At 38.7% G+C, this 20,761-nt stretch overlaps 1 protein-coding gene across 1 annotated transcript in view; it reads right to left on the bottom strand.

Moving 5' to 3' along the window:
• LOC124036673 (protein mono-ADP-ribosyltransferase PARP8-like) overlaps positions 1-20,761 on the bottom strand; it is a 92,277-nt gene that overhangs the window by 54,470 nt on the left and 17,046 nt on the right. Inside the window, exons 4-5 of the mRNA XM_046351517.1 lie at positions 5,670-5,759; positions 4,383-4,453 (exon numbers count right to left, since the gene is read on the bottom strand). Coding sequence (XP_046207473.1) covers positions 4,383-4,453; positions 5,670-5,759 — 161 coding nt within the window. The remainder of the gene's footprint in view (positions 1-4,382; positions 4,454-5,669; positions 5,760-20,761) is intronic.

Raw genomic sequence — 20,761 nt, forward strand, 5'->3', positions numbered from 1 at the left:
TACTATTACACCACTACACTATTACACCACTACACTATTACACCACTACACTATTACACCACTACACTATTACACCACTATACTATTACACCACTATACTATTACACCACTATACTATTACACCACTACACTATTACACTACTATAACACCACTACACTATTACACCACTATAATATTACACCACTACACTATTACACCACTACACTATTACACCACTACACTATTACACCACTACACTATTACACCACTACACTATTACACCACTATACTATTACACCACTATACTATTACACCACTATACTATTACACCACTATTATACTATTACACCACTATACTATTACACCACTATTACACCACTATTACCACCACTATTACACCACTATTACACCACTATTACTATTTACACCACTATACTATTACACCACTATACTATTACACCACTATACTATTACACTACTATACTATTACACCACTATACTATTACACCACTATACTATTACACCACTATACTATTACACCACTACACTATTACACTATACTATTACACTATACTATTACCATCACTATACTATTACACCACTATTACACCACTATACTATTAAACTACTATACTATTACACCACTACACTATTACACCACTATACTATTACACCACTATACTATTACACCACTATACTATTAAACTACTATACTATTACACCACTATACTATTACACCACTATACTATTACACCACTACACTATTACACCACTACACTATTACACCACTATACTATTACCATCACTATACTATTACACCACTATTACACCACTATACTATTAAACTACTATACTATTACACCACTACACTATTAAACTACTATACTATTACACCACTACACTATTACACCACTATACTATTACACCACTATACTATTACACCACTATACTATTACACCACTACACTATTACACCACTATTACACCACTACACTATTACACCATTACACCACACCACCATTACACCACTATTACACCACTATACTATTACACCACTATACTATTACACCACTATTACACCACTACACTATTACACCACTACACTATTACACCACTACACTATTACACCACTACACTATTACACCACTACACTATTACACCACTACACTATTACACCACTATACTATTACACCACTATACTATTACACCACTATTACACCACTATTACACCACTATTACACCACTATTACACCACTAAACTATTACACTATTACACCACTATACTATTACACTACTATACTATTACACCACTACACTATTACACCACTATTACACCACTATACTATTACACTACTATACTATTACACCACTACACTATTACACCACTACACTATTACACCACTACACTATTACACCACTACACTATTACACCACAACACCACTACACTATTACACCACAACACTATTACACTATTACACCACTACACTATTACACCACTACACTATTACACCACTACACTATTACACTATACTATTACACCACTATACTATTACACCACTATTACGCCATTATAATATTACGCCACTATTACTATTACACCACTACACTATTACACCACTATACTATTACACCACTATAATATTACACCACTATAATATTACACCACTACACTATTACACCACTATAATATTACACCACTATACTATTACACCACTATACTATTACACCACTATACTATTACACCACTATACTATTACACCACTATACTATTACACCACTATACTATTACACCACTATAATATTACACCACTATAATATTACACCACTATTACACCACTACACTATTACACCACTATGCTATTACACCACTATGCTATTACACCACTATGCTATTACACCACTATAATATTACACCACTATTACACCACTATGCTATTACACCACTATACTATTACACCACTATTACACCACTATAATATTACACCACTATAATATTACACCACTACACTATTACACCACTATAATATTACACCACTATTACACCATTATAATATTACACCACTATTACACCACTATAATATTACACCACTATACCATTACACCACTACACCAATATTACACCACTATAACACCACTACACTATTACACCACTATACTATTACACCATTATACAATTACACCACTATACTATTACACCACTATTACACCACTATAATATTACACCACTATAATATTACACCAATATTACACCACTATAATATTACACCAATATTACACCACTATAATATTACACCAATATTACACCACTATACTATTACACCACTATACTATTACACTACTATACTATTACACCACTATAATATTACACCACTATAATATTACACCAATATTACACCACTATAATATTACACCAATATTACACCACTAAACTATTACACCACTATACTATTACACCACTATAATATTACACCACTATAATATTACACCACTATAATATTACACCACTATACTATTACACCACTATACTATTACCACCACTATAATATTACCACCACTATACCATTACACCACTACACCAATATTACACCACTATTCTATTACACCACTATAACACCACTACACTATTACACCACTATACTATTACACCACTATTACACCACTATTACACCACTATTACACCATTATTATAATAATAATAATAAATGCCATTTAGCAGACGCTTTTATCCAAAGCGACTTACAGTCATGTGTGCATACATTCTACGTATGGGTGGTCCCGGGAATCGAACCCACTACCCTGGCGTTACAAGCGCCATGCTCTACCAACTGAGCTACAGAAGGACCACATTATTACACCATTATTACACCACTACACTATTACACCACTACACTATTACACCACTATAATATTACACCACTATTATATTACACCACTATAATATTACACAACTATTACACCACTATAATATTACACCACTATAATATCCACCACTATAATATTACACACACTATTACACATTACACCACTACACCAATATTACACCACTATTCCATTACACCACTATAATATTACACCACTATAATATTACACCACTATAATATTACACCACTATAATATTACACCACTATAATATTACACCATTATACTATTACACCACTATTACACCACTATAATATTACACCAATATTACACCACTATAATATTACACCACTATTACACCCCTACACTATTACACCCCTACACTATTACACCCCTACACTATTACACCACTACACTATTACACCACTACACTATTACACCACTACACTATTACACCTCTACAATATTACACCACTATGACACCACTATAATATTACACCACTACAACACCACTACACTATTACACCACTACAACACCACTACACTATTACACCACTACAACACCACTACACTATTACACCACTATAATATTACACCACTATAATATTACACCACTATAACACCACTACACTATTACACCACTACACTATTACACCACTACACCGCTACACTATTACACCACTACACACACACTACACTATTACACCACTACACTATTACACCACTATAATATTACACCACTATAATATTACACCACTACACTATTACACCACTACACTATTACACCACTATAATATTACACCACTATAATATTACATCACTACAATATTACATCACTACAATACCACTACACTATTACACCACTAACACCACTATAATATTACATCACTACAATATTACACCACTATAATACCACTACACTATTACACCACTACACTATTACACCACTATACCATTAAACCACTACACTATTACACCACTACACTACCACTACACTACCACTACACTATTACACCACTACACTATTACACCACTATAATATTACACCACTATAATATTACACCACTATAATATTACACCACTATAATATTACACCACTACACTATTACACCACTACACTATTACACCACTACACTATTACACCACTACACTATTACACCACTACACTATTACACCACTATATTACACCATTATTCCACCCCTATTACAATTCCACCCCTACAACCGTTACACACTAATAGTCATGACATACTACCATACAGTTAACATTTACACACTAAACAGTTCTTACCCATTATTACATACTATTAAAATGATTAAATAATACTATACAGTTATACATATGACATACTATTATAGTTATTACATAATACTATATAGTTACACATTACATACTATTATACCTGTTATTACATACTAGTTCACACTGAAAAAGTTCTCTATGAACTTTATATCAAATAGCTGACGTTATAATGCTTAATGACTTGCTAGCAGCATGTATGAGCTTGTATAATGTCTTATTAATTAGTGATGTACATCTCACCTGATTCTTGTCTATCTGATGTTTGGACTTGATGGACAGGCAGCAGTTGGCGTCATTATTGACCCTAATCTCTGTGTACAAAACACACACACACACACACAAAACAATACACAGTTAGCCAGGACGTCTGTTCATCTAAGTATCTGCTATACCAACAAACAGTCTGATAAACAGAGATACGACAGCAGAGTGACTACGGACAGTCTGATAAACAGAGATACGACAGCAGAGTGACTACAGACAGTCTGATAAACAGAGATACGACAGCAGAGTGACTACAGACAGTCTGATAAACAGAGATACGACAGCAGAGTGACTACGGACAGTCTGATAAACAGAGATACGACAGCAGAGTGACTACAGACAGTCTGATAAACAGAGATACGACAGCAGAGTGACTACGGACAGTCTGATAAACAGAGATACGACAGCAGAGTGACTACAGACAGTCTGATAAACAGAGATACGACAGCAGAGTGACTACAGACAGTCTGATAAACAGAGATACGACAGCAGAGTGACTACGGACAGTCTGATAAACAGAGATACGACAGCAGAGTGACTACAGACAGTCTGATAAACAGAGATATGACAGCAGAGTGACTACAGACAGTCTGATAAACAGAGATACGACAGCAGAGTGACTACGGACAGTCTGATAAACAGAGATACGACAGCAGAGTGACTACAGCAGAGTGACTACGGACAGTCTGATAAACAGAGATACGACAGCAGAGTGACTACAGCAGAGTGACTACGGACAGTCTGATAAACAGAGATACGTCAGCAGAGTGACTACAGCAGAGTGACTACAGACAGTCTGATAAACAGAGATACGACAGCAGAGTGACTACGGACAGTCTGATAAACAGAGATACGACAGCAGAGTGACTACGGACAGTCTGATAAACAGAGATACGACAGCAGAGTGACTACAGCAGAGTGACTACGGACAGTCTGATAAACAGAGATACGACAGCAGAGTGACTACAGCAGAGTGACTACGGACAGTCTGATAAACAGAGATACGTCAGCAGAGTGACTACAGACAGTCTGATAAACAGAGATACGACAGCAGAGTGACTACGGACAGTCTGATAAACAGAGATACGACAGCAGAGTGACTACAGCAGAGTGACTACAGACAGTCTGATAAACAGAGATACGACAGCAGAGTGACTACGGACAGTCTGATAAACAGAGATACGACAGCATAGTGACTACGGACAGTCTGATAAACAGATACGACGACAGAGAGACTACAGACAGTCTGAAAAGCAAACAAACCTGTTGCTATCCTGTGGAAGATGACGGGGATCTGGTCTCTGGTGACTAGAACTTCATCCTCGTTCTCAGAGTTTGACACGTATGTATTGTCTGGGTTGAGAAAAGAGGAAAGAAGACAGTTAATTCGGAGGCTCACTAAAATAAGTGCTCATAACTCATATACAGTTCAAGTCAGAAGTTGAGTCAAATACATTTGAACTCAGTTTTTCACAATTCCTGACATTTAATCCTAGTAAATTTGTCTTGGGTGAGTTAGGATCACCACTTCATTTTATGAATGTGAAATGTCAGAATAATAGTAGAGAAAATTATTTATTTCAGCTTTTATTTCTTTCATCACATTCCTAGTGGGTCAGAAGTTTACATACTCAATTAGCATTTGGTAGCATTGCCTTTAAATTGTTTAACTTGGGTCAAACGTTTCGGGTAGCATTCCACTAGCTTCCCACAATAAGTTGCGTGAATTTTGGCCCATTCCTCATGACAGAGCTGGTGTAACTGAGTCAGGTTTGTAGGCCTCCTTGCTTGCACACGCTTTTTCAGTTCTGCCCACAAATTATCTAAAGGATTGAGTTAAGGGCTTTGTGATGGCCACTCCAGTACCTTGACTTTGTTGACCTTAAGCCATTTTGCCACAACTTTGGAAGGATGCTTGGGGTCATTGTCCATTTGGATGAGCCATTTGCGACCAAGCTTTAACTTCCTGACGGATGGTCGTCTTTTGCTTGCAAGCCTCCCCCTTTTTCCAACAAATATAACGATGGCCATTATGGTGAAACAGTTCTATTTTAGTTTAATCACAGGGGCCATTGTCCCCATAATATGTGCAGGTGCAAACCGTAGTCTGGCTTTTTTTTAATGGCGGTTTAGGAACAGTGGCTTCATCCTTGCTGAGCGGCCTTTCAGGTTATGTCGATATAGGACTCGTTTTACTGTGGATGTAGATACTTTTGTACCTGTTTCCTCCAGCATCTTCAAAAGGTCCTTTGCTGTTGTTCTGGAATTGATTTGCACTTTTCCGCACCAAAGTACTACGTTCATCTCTAGGAGACAGAACGCGTCTCCTTCCTTAGCAGTATGACTGCTGCGTGGCCCCATGGTGTTTATACTTGTGTACTATTGTTTGTACAGATGAATGTGGTACCTTCAGGTGTTTGGAAAATGCTCCCAAGGATGAACCAGACTTGTGGAGGTCTTCAATTGTTTTTCTGAGGTCTAGGCTGATTTCTTTTGATTTTCTCATGATGTCAAGCAAAGAGGCACTAAGTTTGAAGGTAGACCTTGAAATACATCTACAGGTACACCGACAATTGACTCAAATTATGTCAATTAGCCTATCAGAAGCTTCTAAAGCCATGACATCATTTTCTGGAATTTTCCAAGCTGTTTAAAGGCACAGTCAACTTAGTGTATGTAAACTTCTGACCCACTGGAATTGTGATAGAGTGAATTAATCTGTCTGTAAACAACTGTTGGAAAAATGACTTGTGTCATGCACAAAGTAGATGTCCTAACAGACTTTCCAAAACTATAGTTTGTTAACAAGAAATTTGTGGAGTGGTTGAAAAATGAGCTTTATTGACTCCAACCTAAGTGTATGTAGTAAACTTCCGACTTCAACTGTATCACGTTGAAGTACTCATAACCCATATATCAGTCAACTAGATAAGTACTCATAACCCATATATCAGTCAACTAGATAAGTACTCATAACCCATATCAGTCAACTAGATAAGTACTCATAACTAATATATCACAGTCAACTAGATAAGTACTCATAACCCTTATATCACAGTCAACTAGATAAGTACTCATAACCCATATATCAGTCAACTAGATAAGTACTCATAACCCATATCAGTCAACTAGATAAGTACTCATAACTAATATATCACAGTCAACTAGATAAGTACTCATAACCCTTATATCACAGTCAACTAGATAAGTACTCATAACCCATATCAGTCAACTAGATAAGTACTCATAACTAATATATCACAGTCAACTAGATAAGTACTCATAACCCATATATCACAGTCAACTAGATAAGTACTCATAACCCATATATCACAGTCAACTAGATAAGTACTCATAACCCATATCAGTCAACTAGATAAGTACTCATAACCCATATATCACAGTCAACTAGATAAGTACTCATAACCCATATCAGTCAACTAGATAAGTACTCATAACCCTTATATCACAGTCAACTAGATAAGTACTCATAACCCATATCAGTCAACTAGATAAGTACTCATAACTAATATATCACAGTCAACTAGATAAGTACTCATAACCCATATCAGTCAACTAGATAAGTACTCATAACCCATATCAGTCAACTAGATAAGTACTCATAACCCATATATCACAGTCAACTAGATAAGTACTCGTAACCCATATCAGTCAACTAGATAAGTACTCATAACTAATATATCACAGTCAACTAGATAAGTACTCATAACCCATATATCACAGTCAACTAGATAAGTACTCATAACCCATATATCACAGTCAACTAGATAAGTACTCATAACCCATATATCACAGTCAACTAGATAAGTACTCATAACCCATATATCACAGTCAACTAGATAAGTACTCATAACCCATATATCACAGTCAACTAGATAAGTACTCATAACCCATATATCACAGTCAACTAGATAAGTACTCGTAACCCATATATCACAGTCAACTAGATAAGTACTCGTAACCCATATCAGTCAACTAGATAAGTACTCATAACTAATATATCACAGTCAACTAGATAAGTACTCATAACCCATATATCACAGTCAACTAGATAAGTACTCATAACCCTTATATCACAGTCAACTAGATAAGTACTCATAACCCATATATCACAGTCAACTAGATAAGTACTCATAACCCATATATCAGTCAACTAGATAAGTACTCATAACCCATATATCACAGTCAACTAGATAAGTACTCATAACCCATATATCACAGTCAACTAGATAAGTACTCATAACCCATATATCACAGTCAACTAGATAAGTACTCATAACCCTTATATCACAGTCAACTAGATAAGTACTCATAACCCATATATCACAGTCAACTAGATAAGTACTCATAACCCTAGATATATCATATATCAGTCAACTAGATAAGTACTCATAACCCATATATCACAGTCAACTAGATAAGTACTCATAACCCATATCAGTCAACTAGATAAGTACTCATAACTAATATATCACAGTCAACTAGATAAGTACTCATAACCCATATATCACAGTCAACTAGATAAGTACTCATAACCCATATATCACAGTCAACTAGATAAGTACTCATAACCCATATATCACAGTCAACTAGATAAGTACTCATAACCCATATATCACAGTCAACTAGATAAGTACTCATAACCCATATATCACAGTCAACTAGATAAGTACTCATAACCCATATATCACAGTCAACTAGATAAGTACTCATAACCCATATATCACAGTCAACTAGATAAGTACTCATAACCCATATATCACAGTCAACTAGATAAGTAGTAACCCATATCAGTCAACTAGATAAGTACTCATAACTAATATATCACAGTCAACTAGATAAGTACTCATAACCCATATATCACAGTCAACTAGATAAGTACTCATAACCCATATATCACAGTCAACTAGATAAGTACTCATAACCCTTATATCACAGTCAACTAGATAAGTACTCATAACCCATATATCACAGTCAACTAGATAAGTACTCATAACCCATATATCAGTCAACTAGATAAGTACTCATAACCCATATATCACAGTCAACTAGATAAGTACTCATAACCCATATATCACAGTCAACTAGATAAGTACTCATAACCCATATATCACAGTCAACTAGATAAGTACTCATAACCCTTATATCACAGTCAACTAGATAAGTACTCATAACCCATATATCACAGTCAACTAGATAAGTACTCATAACCCATATATCACAGTCAACTAGATAAGTACTCATAACCCATATATCACAGTCAACTAGATAAGTACTCATAACCCATATATCACAGTCAACTAGATAAGTACTCATAACCCATATATCACAGTCAACTAGATAAGTACTCATAACCCATATATCACAGTCAACTAGATAAGTACTCATAACCCATATATCAGTCAACTAGATAAGTACTCATAACCCATATATCACAGTCAACTAGATAAGTACTCATAACCCATATATCAGTCAACTAGATAAGTACTCATAACCCATATATCAGTCAACTAGATAAGTACTCATAACCCATATATCAGTCAACTAGATAAGTACTCATAACCCATATCAGTCAACTAGATAAGTACTCATAACCCATATATCACAGTCAACTAGATAAGTACTCATAACCCATATATCAGTCAACTAGATAAGTACTCATAACCCATATATCAGTCAACTAGATAAGTACTCATAACCCTTATATCACAGTCAACTAGATAAGTACTCATAACCCATATCAGTCAACTAGATAAGTACTCATAACCCATATATCACAGTCAACTAGATAAGTACTCATAACCCATATATCAGTCAACTAGATAAGTACTCATAACCCATATATCAGTCAACTAGATAAGTACTCATAACCCATATATCACAGTCAACTAGATAAGTACTCATAACCCATATATCAGTCAACTAGATAAGTACTCATAACCCATATATCAGTCAACTAGATAAGTACTCATAACCCATATATCAGTCAACTAGATAAGTACTCATAACCCTTATATCACAGTCAACTAGATAAGTACTCATAACCCATATACAGTGGGGCAAAAAAGTATTTAGTCAGCCACCAATTGTGCAAGTTCTCCCACTTAAAAAGATGAGAGAGGCCTGTAATTGTCATCATAGGTACACTTCAACTATGACAGACAAAATGAGGAAAACATTTCCAGAAAATCACATTGTAGGATTTTTAATGAATTTATTTACAAATTATGGTGGAAAATATGTATATAATAAGTATCCTGTCTCGAAGCTCTACGGACAATTCCTTTGACCTCCAGGCTTGGTTTCTGCTCTGACATGCACTGTCAACTGTGGGACCTAATATAGACAGGTGTGTGCCATTCCAAATCATGTCCAATCAATTTAATTTACCACAGGTTGTTGTGGAAACATCTCAAGGGTGATCAATGGAAACAGGATGCACCTGAGCTCAGTTTCAAGTGTCATAGCAAAGTGTCTGAATACTTATTTAAATAAGGTATGCATTTTCATATAATATATATATATGCAAAACATTTCTAAAAACCTGTTTTTGTTTTGTCATCATGGGGTATTGTGTGTATAGTGCTAGATATTTTTATTTATTTAATCAATTTTAGAATAACGTAACAAAATGTGGAAAAAGTCACGGGGTCTGAATACTTCCCGAATGCCCTGTAAATTTAAAAAACAAGTCACTAGGTGTAGGCATGTCCATAAGTAAATATGTAAACTGGGATATGACTAAAGAGTTAATCAGGGTAAACTGGGATATGACTAAAGAGTTAATCAGGGTAAACTGGGATATGACTAAAGAGTTTATCATGGTGATTTTTCCACAAATAGACCGGTATTATCCTTCCATTGGTTGCAACAGCTTATCTATTTTTGCTATACTTTCTATTCAAATGTATTATAGTGAGATCATTTCTTTCAATCGTGATATGAATACCAAGTATGTCCACTCCACCGACAGACCATTTTATTGGTAAACTACACAGTAATGTAAAGTTTTATTTATTAATGAACTAACACATAATACAGTACACTTATCATAATTTGGTTGTAATCCAAAAATAACAATCCAGAATGTTACAACAATGCATAATTTATTCAACGTTATTTATATTATTTTGTCATAATGATGAAAATAATTCTCGTCACCAGCTGTCCATTCGGGGGATTAAAACGACATCCAACTGTCACTAGTTCCATTTTTATGTTTTGTATTTTCTATCCAATCAGGAATGCTGGACTAAAGAAGCACACTGCGTATTCTTTCAAACTAAAAGTTTTTATGCTCCTTTAAAAACATTGTCTAGGCTTGCACAAGTATTCACCCCCCTTGGCATTTTTCCTATTTTGATGCATTACAACCTGTAATTTAAAATGATTTTTATTTAGATTTCATGTAATGAACATACACAAAATAATCCAAATTGATCAAGTGAAATGGTTTTAAAAAAAAAGGTGCCAATTACTTTCAGAAGTCACATAATTAGTTAAATAAAGTCCACTTGTGTGCAATCTAAGTATCACATGATCTGTCACATGATCTCAGTATATATACACCTGTTCTGAAAGGCCTCAGAGTCTGCAACACCACTAAGCAAGCGGCACCATGAAGACCAAGGAGCTCTCCAAACAGGTCAGGGACAAAGTTGTGGAGAAGTACAGATCAGGGGTCGGTTCTAAAAAAATATATTTGAAGCTTTGAACATCCCACGGAGCACCATTAAATCCATCTTAAAAAATGACAAGAATATGGCATCACAACAAACCTGACAAGAGAGGGACGCCCACCAAAACTCACAGACCAGGCAAGGAAGGCATTAATCAGAGAGGCAATAAAGAGACCAAAGATAACCCTGAAGGAGCTGAAAAGTTCCACCGCGGAGATTGGATTCCCTGTCCATAGGACCACTTTAAACTGTACACTCCAGAGCTGGGCTTTACGGAAGAGTGGCCAGAAAAAAGACATAGCTTAAAGAAAGAAATAAGCAAACACGTTTGGTGTTCACCAAAAGGCATGTGGGAGACTCGCCAAACATGGAAGGAAGTACTCTGGTTAGATGAGACTAAAATTGAGCTTTTTGGCCATCAAGGAAAACGTTGTGTCTGGCACAAACCCAACACCTCTCATCACCCTCAGAATCATGCTGTGGGATGTTTTTCGTCGGCAGGGACTGGGAAACTGGTCAGATTTGAAGGAATGATGCATGTCGCTAAATACAGGGAAATACTTGAGGGAAACCGGTTTCAGTATTCCAGAGATTTGAGACTGGGACGGAGGTTCACCTTCCAGCAGGAAAATGACCCTAAGCATACTGCTAAAGCAACACTCTGTGGTTTAAGGGGAAACATTTAAATGTTTTGGAATGGCCTAGTCAAAGCCCAGACCTCAATCCAATTGAGAATCTGTGGTATGACTTAAATATTGCTGTTTACCAGCAGAACCCATCCAACTTGAAGGAGCTGGAGCAGTTTAGCCTTGAAGAATGGGCAAAAATCCCAGTGGCTAGATGTGCCAAGCTTATAGAGACATACCCAAAGATACTGTAATTGCTGCAAAAGGTGGCTCTACAAAGTATTGACTTTGGGGGGGTGAATAGTTATGCACGCTCAAATTCTGTTTTTTGCCTTATTTCTTGTTTGTTTCACAATAAAAAAAAACACGTTGCACCTTCAAAGTGGTCTAAATCAAATGATACAAACCCCCCCAAAAAATCTATTTTAATTCCAGGTTGTAAGGCAACAAAATAGGAAAATGCCAAAGGGGGTGAATACTTTTGCAAGCCACTGTATGTATAGAACACTATTACCTTAAATAACCGGTGCCCCCGCACATTGGCTCTGTGCCAGTACTGTGCCAGTACCCCCTGTATATAGCCCTGTTACTATTACCTTAACTAACCGGTGCCCCCGCACATTGGCTCTGTGCCAGTACTGTGCCAGTACCCCCTCTATATAGCCCTGTTACTGTTACCTTAACTAACCGGTGCCCCCGCACATTGGCTCTGTGCCAGTACTGTGCCAGTACCCCCTGTATATAGCCCTGTTACTATTACCTTAACTAACCGGTGCCCCCGCAGATTGGCTCTGTGCCAGTACTGTGCCAGTACCCCCTGTATATAGCCCTGTTACTATTACCTTAACTAACCGGTGCCCCCGCAGATTGGCTCTGTGCCAGTACTGTGCCAGTACTCCCTCTATATAGCCCTGTTACTGTTACCTTAACTAACCGGTGCCCCCGCACATTGGCTCTGTGCCAGTACTGTGCCAGTACTCCCTCTATATAGCCCTGTTACTGTTACCTTAACTAACCGGTGCCCCCGCACATTGGCTCTGTGCCAGTACTGTGCCAGTACCCCCTGTATATAGCCCTGTTACTATTACCTTAACTAACCGGTGCCCCCGCAGATTGGCTCTGTGCCAGTACTGTGCCAGTACCCCCTGTATATAGCCCTGTTACTATTACCTTAAATAACCGGTGCCCCCGCACATTGGCTCTGTGCCAGTACTGTGCCAGTACCCCCTCTATATAGCCCTGTTACTGTTACCTTAACTAACCGGTGCCCCCGCACATTGGCTCTGTGCCAGTACTGTGCCAGTACCCCCTCTATATAGCCCTGTTACTGTTACCTTAACTAACCGGTGCCCCCGCACATTGGCTCTGTGCCAGTACTGTGCCAGTACCCCCTCTATATAGCCCTGTTACTATTACCTTAACTAACCGGTGCCCCCGCACATTGGCTCTGTGCCAGTACTGTGCCAGTACCCCCTCTATATAGCCTTGTTACTGTTATTTTCTTGTTGCTCATTAATTATGTTATTTTTTATATTTTATGTTTACTTCAGTTTATTTACTAAATACTTTAACACTTATTTTTTCTTAACTGCATTATTGGTTAAGGGCTTGTAAAGTAAGCATTTCACTGTTGTATTCGGCCCATGTGACAAATAAAATGTGATTTGTTTATCTAGTACAGACTGGAATATGTTCCTGGGATTCATCCGACAGCTTTAAGGAGTTTACCACAGCAGTCACAGGCTTCATCAGTAAGAGCATAGACGTCGTCGTCCCCAAAGTAAGAAACTACAAACGACGGTTTACAGGTCAAATCCCCTAAAGGCGACTGCTTACAAGGACATGCTGTATTGTTGTATGTTTGTTTTACTCCATGTGAAACTCTGTGTTGCTGTGTGAAACTCTGTGTTGCTGTGTGAAACTCTGTGTTGCTGTGTGAAACTCTGTGTTGCTGTGTGAAACTCTGTGTTGCTGTGTGAAACTCTGTGTTGCTGTGTGAAACTCTGTGTTGCTGTGTGAAACTCTGTGTTGCTGTGTGAAACTCTGTGTTGCTGTGTGAAACTCTGTGTTGCTGTGTGAAACTCTGTGTTGCTGTGTGAAACTCTGTGTTGCTGTGTGAAACTCTGTGTTGCTGTGTGAAACTCTGTGTTGCTGTGTGAAACTCTGTGTTGCTGTACGTGTCGAACTGCTTTGCTTTATCTTGGCCAGGTCAGTTGTAAATGAGAACTTGTTCTCAACTAGCCTACCTGGTTAAATAAAGGGATAGGGTTATATGTATAAATACATGGTTAAATAAAGGTGAAATAAATAAAATAAATAAAAACATGGACGCATGCAAAAAAAAAAAGCCTGCTATGACCTTCAAGACATCAACCAAGCAAAAAGACAATATAGGAGGAGGGTAGAATCCGATTCCACCTGCTCCAATACTTGTCGTATGTGGCTTACAGACCATAACGGATTACAAAAGGGAAACCCAGCGAAGCAGAACTCCTTTTATGTTTTATGATTTGAGGAATATAACACTGTGCCTTGTCGCGTTAAAGACCGTGTTTTTCCAGAAGACTGATCTCACCGATGTGAACAAAACGTGTAAACAGGTTAACAATCACAAGGCCGCCGTGGAACGGTTCTCAAAGCACAGACCAGCTGGCAACTGTCTTTCACAGACCAGCTGGCAACTGTCTTTCACAGACCAGCTGGCAACTGTCTTTCACAGACCAGCTGGCAACTGTCTTTCACAGACCAGCTGGCAACTGTCTTTCACAGACCAGCTGGCAACTGTCTTTCACAGACCAGCTGGCAACTGTCTTTCACAGACCAGCTGGCAACTGTCTTCACAGTCATGGACATCATGGCACTGAAAACAATGGATACCAAGAGAGCCAAGGAAATGGTTAGGTATGTGAAGGGTCATCAAGTTATAGCTGCAATCTACCTCACCAGAGAAAGTGTGAAGAATAAGATCACCACATTAAATCTCCCCAGCAACACCCGTTGGGGTGGTGTTGTTATCATGTTTGACAGTCTCCTGGAGGGGAAGGAGTCTCTCCAAGACATGGCCATTTCTCAGTCTGCCGATATGGACAGCAACATCAAGAGGATCCTCCAGGATGATGTATTTTGGGAGAGAGTGGTAAGCAGCCTGAAACCTATAGTAGTAGCCAGTGGACGGATTGAGGGAGACAATGCCATCCTGTCTGATGTTCAGACTCTGCTTGCAGATGTAAGATAAGAAATCCAGACTGTCCTGCCCACTTCACTGTTGCTCCAAGCAGAGGAAACTGCAGTTCAGAAACACATTTTTAAAAAGTGTGAAGACTTCTGCCTGAAGCCCATACACAGCGTACATGCTGGACCCCGAGTATGCTGGCTAGAGCATCCTGTCTGGTGCAGTGATCAACAAGGCTTATGGTGTCCTGGATGAGGGCAAGGTTCTTGGCAGTCTGGCGAAGTACACTTCCAAGCAAGTCTTCTCCCTGGACCTCCTCAAGGTCCACCTCTTGAACATTAGACTCTGGGGCCTCATCTTCACTCGCTTTCCAACCTTGGCTCAAAAAGCCTCAAATTTGCCCGGATGGCCACCAATCTTTCAACCCTTGTATTGGTCAGCCTGTTGTGTGTGTGTGTTCCCAAACAAGGACCAGTTGCTCTCTGAGGTGGCTGATGTCGGTGGGATTTGGAGGATGAAGGGGAAAAAGACAGGGGAAAGAGCCTCAGATCCACATAGTTCAGGTGGCTGATGAGATATCTTGGCACGGCTGCCATATTGCATTTCCATCCCAAAGTCTGAGAGAAAGACGACCAAAACTTTATTTTCTATACTATCATTTTACAAATGTATGTTGACAATGTTTTTGGGAGATGTGATAGATCATTGGGGATCATTCAGTGAAATTGGTTAGAGTATAGAGGTGGCAGGGTAGCCCAGTCAAAACTGTTCGCTGCTCTGGCCCCCCAATGGTGGAACAAACTCCCTCACGACGCCAGGACAGCGGAGTCAATCACCACCTTCCGGAGACACCTGAAACCCCACCTCTTTAAGGAATACCTAGGATAGGATAAGTAATCCCTCTCACCCCCCCTCCCCTTTAAGATTTAGATGCACTATTGTAAAGTGACTGTTCCACTGGATGTCATAAGGTGAATGCACCAATTTGTAAGTCGCTCTGGATAAGAGCGTCTGCTAAATGACTTAAATGTAATGTTAAATGTCATTGGGGATCATTCAGTGAAATTGTACAGTGAAATCATCCCATGTGAAGAGTCAACTCATTTAACTAAAGTTCAATTCTGAACTAAATTGTTTTTAAAAATTTCTAATGGAAAGATTTACTCATTTGCAATTATGTTTACTTATGATGAGGTAAAAGGTTTATGTTTCTGTCTCCATATAATATGGTAAACATATCCAATGAAAAAAAACAATACATTTAAATAGTATTAAAATTAATTTGCATATATTCCCATTAATTCCCATATATTCCCGTTAATTCCCACAGAAAGTTTCCACCTCTGAATATTCCCCAAAATGTGCAACCCTAGTCCTCACCAATGTTTCCTCGTTTTTTTCACCACACTGATCAACATTCAGGTCTACTGAGCGCAAACTTGAACATTGTGAAAATTCTGTGCAACTTCCAGTGTGTGTTTCCTGTAAACATTGAGGCTTTACCCACTTTAAGTTACAGTTGTAGTTAACAGTGGCCAAGTAGGCTACTGTTGGCTATGTGATCATAATGTAGGCCTACCAGAGTGGCCATTCATCAAAAACAATGGAGAAAAATGCATCCCAACACATTTAAAACAATAGCTGTTTTATCATTCAATCTACAGTAGCAGCCAATATGTGGTGTTAAATGTACTGTAGGCCTACATTCCATGAGATTCTTGAAAAAAAGCATGCAGGGCTTGACATTAACCGGTTAATCCACTTCTCTTTTAAAACAAGGAAGTGACTGAAAATGTTGCAGTGTTTGATGCAAGAGACCACTTTACAAAATAAAATGCATTATTTCCATACCGTTATTACAGAGTAGCAGACAAATTATACTATTCTCTGCCTATTGGGTTAGTCAAAATACAAAACTTCCCCTTTAAGACAAAAAGAAAGCTCTCTATCTGACTCCCTTTTCAAAGAGGTCTAGACATCTACACGTTTTGTGCTCTTGTAGGAAGCCATCACTCCTCTTTTGCTGACTAAAATGTTTCTAGAATTGGGCTAATAACTCACTAACTAGAAAAGGATATGGACAAATGATCTATAATTACATGTAGCTTTCGCTTTCATCTCAAAACAAGAGCATTTACCCATCACCGCTCATGCTGTAAACAGAGTCCAGTTCAAAGTGAATGGAACAGAGGTATAGACTGTAAGCATATGTCTATTTGCATATAGGCCTACTGCAGCTCTGATTGGTTATGGTCGTTCTAGCTATAACAACATCTCTTGCATGGACAACATTGAGGAACCACTGGAACATTGGGACAAACACAACACAGTCGAGAACAGAGAACCCTTCCCCTCAGGAGGCTGAAAGTTCTACAGCTGCACCATCGACTGGCTGCATCAAATCAAATTGTATGTCACGTGCGCCGAATACAACAGTGAAATGCTTACTTACAAGCCCTTAACCAACAATGCAGTTCAAGGAATAGAGTTGATAAAATATTTACTTAATAAACTTAAGTAAAAAAAAAAGTTTTTTAAATACCACGAAAATTACATAACAATAGGTTATATACAGGGAGTACCAATACCGAGTCAATGTGAGGGAGTACAGGTTAGTTGAGGTCATTTTTAAAGCGACTATATGCATAGATAATAAAGAGTGAGTAGCAGCAGTGTAAAAACAGAGGTGGGCGGGGTCAATGTAAATAGTCTGGGTGGCCATTTGAATATTTGTTCAGCAGTCTTATGGCTTGTGCATAGAAGCTGTTAAGGAGCCTATTGGTTCTAGACTTGGCGCTCCGGCACCGTTGTCTGGGATGATTGTGTTGATGTGAGCCATGACCAGCCTTTCATGGTTACCAGCATGAGTGATATGGGGCGGTAATCATTTAGGCAAGTTACCTTCACTTTCTTGGGCACGGGGACTATGGTGGTCTTTTTGAAACAAGTAGGTATTACAGACTCGGTCAGAGAGAGGTTGAAAATGTCAGTGAAGACAATTGCCAGTTGGATTGCGCATGCATAGAGTACACGTCCTGGTAATCCGTCTGGCCCAGCGGCTTTGTGAATGTGACCTGTTTAAAGGTCTTGCTCACATCGGCTACGGAGAGAGTCATCACACAATCGTCCAAAACAGCTGGTGCTCTCATGCATGCTTCATTTAGCTCATCTGGTAGGCTCACGTTACTTGGAATCTCGCGGCTGGGTTTCCCTTTGTAGTCCAAAATATTTTTCAAGTTCTGTCACATCCGACGAGCTTCAGAACCGGTGCAGGAGGATTCAATCTTAGTATTGACACTTTGCCTGTTTGATGGTTCGTCTGAGGGCATAGTGGGATTTCTTATAAGCATCCGGATTGGTGTCACGCTCCTTGAAAGTGGCAGCTCTAGCCTTTAGCTCGGTGCGGATGTTACCTGTAATCCATGGCTTCTGGTTGGGTACGTTCGGTCACTGTGGGGATGACGTCGTCGATGCACTGAGGTGGTGTACTCCTCCATTGGATGAATCCTGGAACATATTCCAGTCTGTGCTAGCAAAACAGTCCTGTATCGTAGCATCTGCATCATCTGACCACTTCCGTATTGAGCGAGTCACTGGTACTTCCTGCTTTAGTTTTTGCTTTTAAGCAGGAATCAGGAGGATTTAATTATGGTCAGATTTGCCAAATGGATGGTGAGGGAGAGCTTTGTACACATCTCTGTGTGTGGAGTAAAGGTAGTCTAGAGTTTTTTCCCCCTCTGGTTAGACGTGACATGCTGGTAGAAATGAGGTAAAACGGATTTAAGTTTGCCTGCATTAAAGTCCTCGGCCACTAGGAGCGCTGCTTCTGGATGATCATTTCATTGTTTGCCTTTGGCCTTTATTGCAGTCTTAGTGCCAGCATCGGTTTGAGGTGGTAAATAATATAGATGGTAGATAGTGTGGTCAAATTCACTGCCCTTGACAACCAACCGCTACAGAGTGAGGTGCGGAAAAGCCCAGTACATCACTGGGCCGAACTCCCTGCCATCCAGGACCTCTATATTGGTGTCAGAGAAAGGCCCTGAAAAAAAGACTCCAGCCAGCCAAGACATAGACTGCCGGGTGGTAGCAGGATGAACAAATTGTACCAGTGCATCAGCTCTCCGTATAACAGACTCCAAGACAACTTCTACCCTTGAATGAGTAGGCGTGTTCAAACTTTTGACTGGTACTGTACAGATCTACACTACCGGTCATAAGTTTTAGAACACCTACTCATTCAAGGGTTTTTCTTTATTTTTACTATTTTCTACATTGTAGAATATCAAGACATGAAAACACATCCGGAATCATGTAGTAACCAACAAAGTGTTCAACAAATAGCCACGCTTAGCCTTCATGACATCTTTCCCTACTCTTGACATTCTCTCAACCAGCTTCCCGGAATGCATTTAATTTAATAGGTGTGCCATGTTAAAAGTACATTTGTGGAATTTCTTTCCTTCTGAATGCGTTTGAGCCAATCAGTTGTGTTGTGACAAGGTTGGGTTGTTACACAGAAGAAAACCAAGTCCATATCATGGTAAGAATAGGTCAAATAAGTAAAGAGAAACGACAGTCCAGCATTACTTTAAGACATGAGGTCAGTCATGTATAGCTCCACATTAATCTGGTACTTCCTGTATATAGCTCCACATTGATCTGGTACTTCCTGTATATAGCTCCACATAGGTCTGGTACTGGTACTTCCTGTATATAGCTCCACATGGGTCTGGTACTCCCTGTATATCTCTCCACATTGATCTGGTACTTCCTGTATATAGCTCCACATTGATCTGGTACTGGTACTTCCTGTATATAGCTCCACATTGATCTGGTACTCCCTGTATATAGCTC

The sequence above is a fragment of the Oncorhynchus gorbuscha genome, linkage group LG05, assembly GCF_021184085.1.
Source record: "Oncorhynchus gorbuscha isolate QuinsamMale2020 ecotype Even-year linkage group LG05, OgorEven_v1.0, whole genome shotgun sequence".
Classification (NCBI taxonomy): Eukaryota; Metazoa; Chordata; class Actinopteri; order Salmoniformes; family Salmonidae; genus Oncorhynchus; species Oncorhynchus gorbuscha.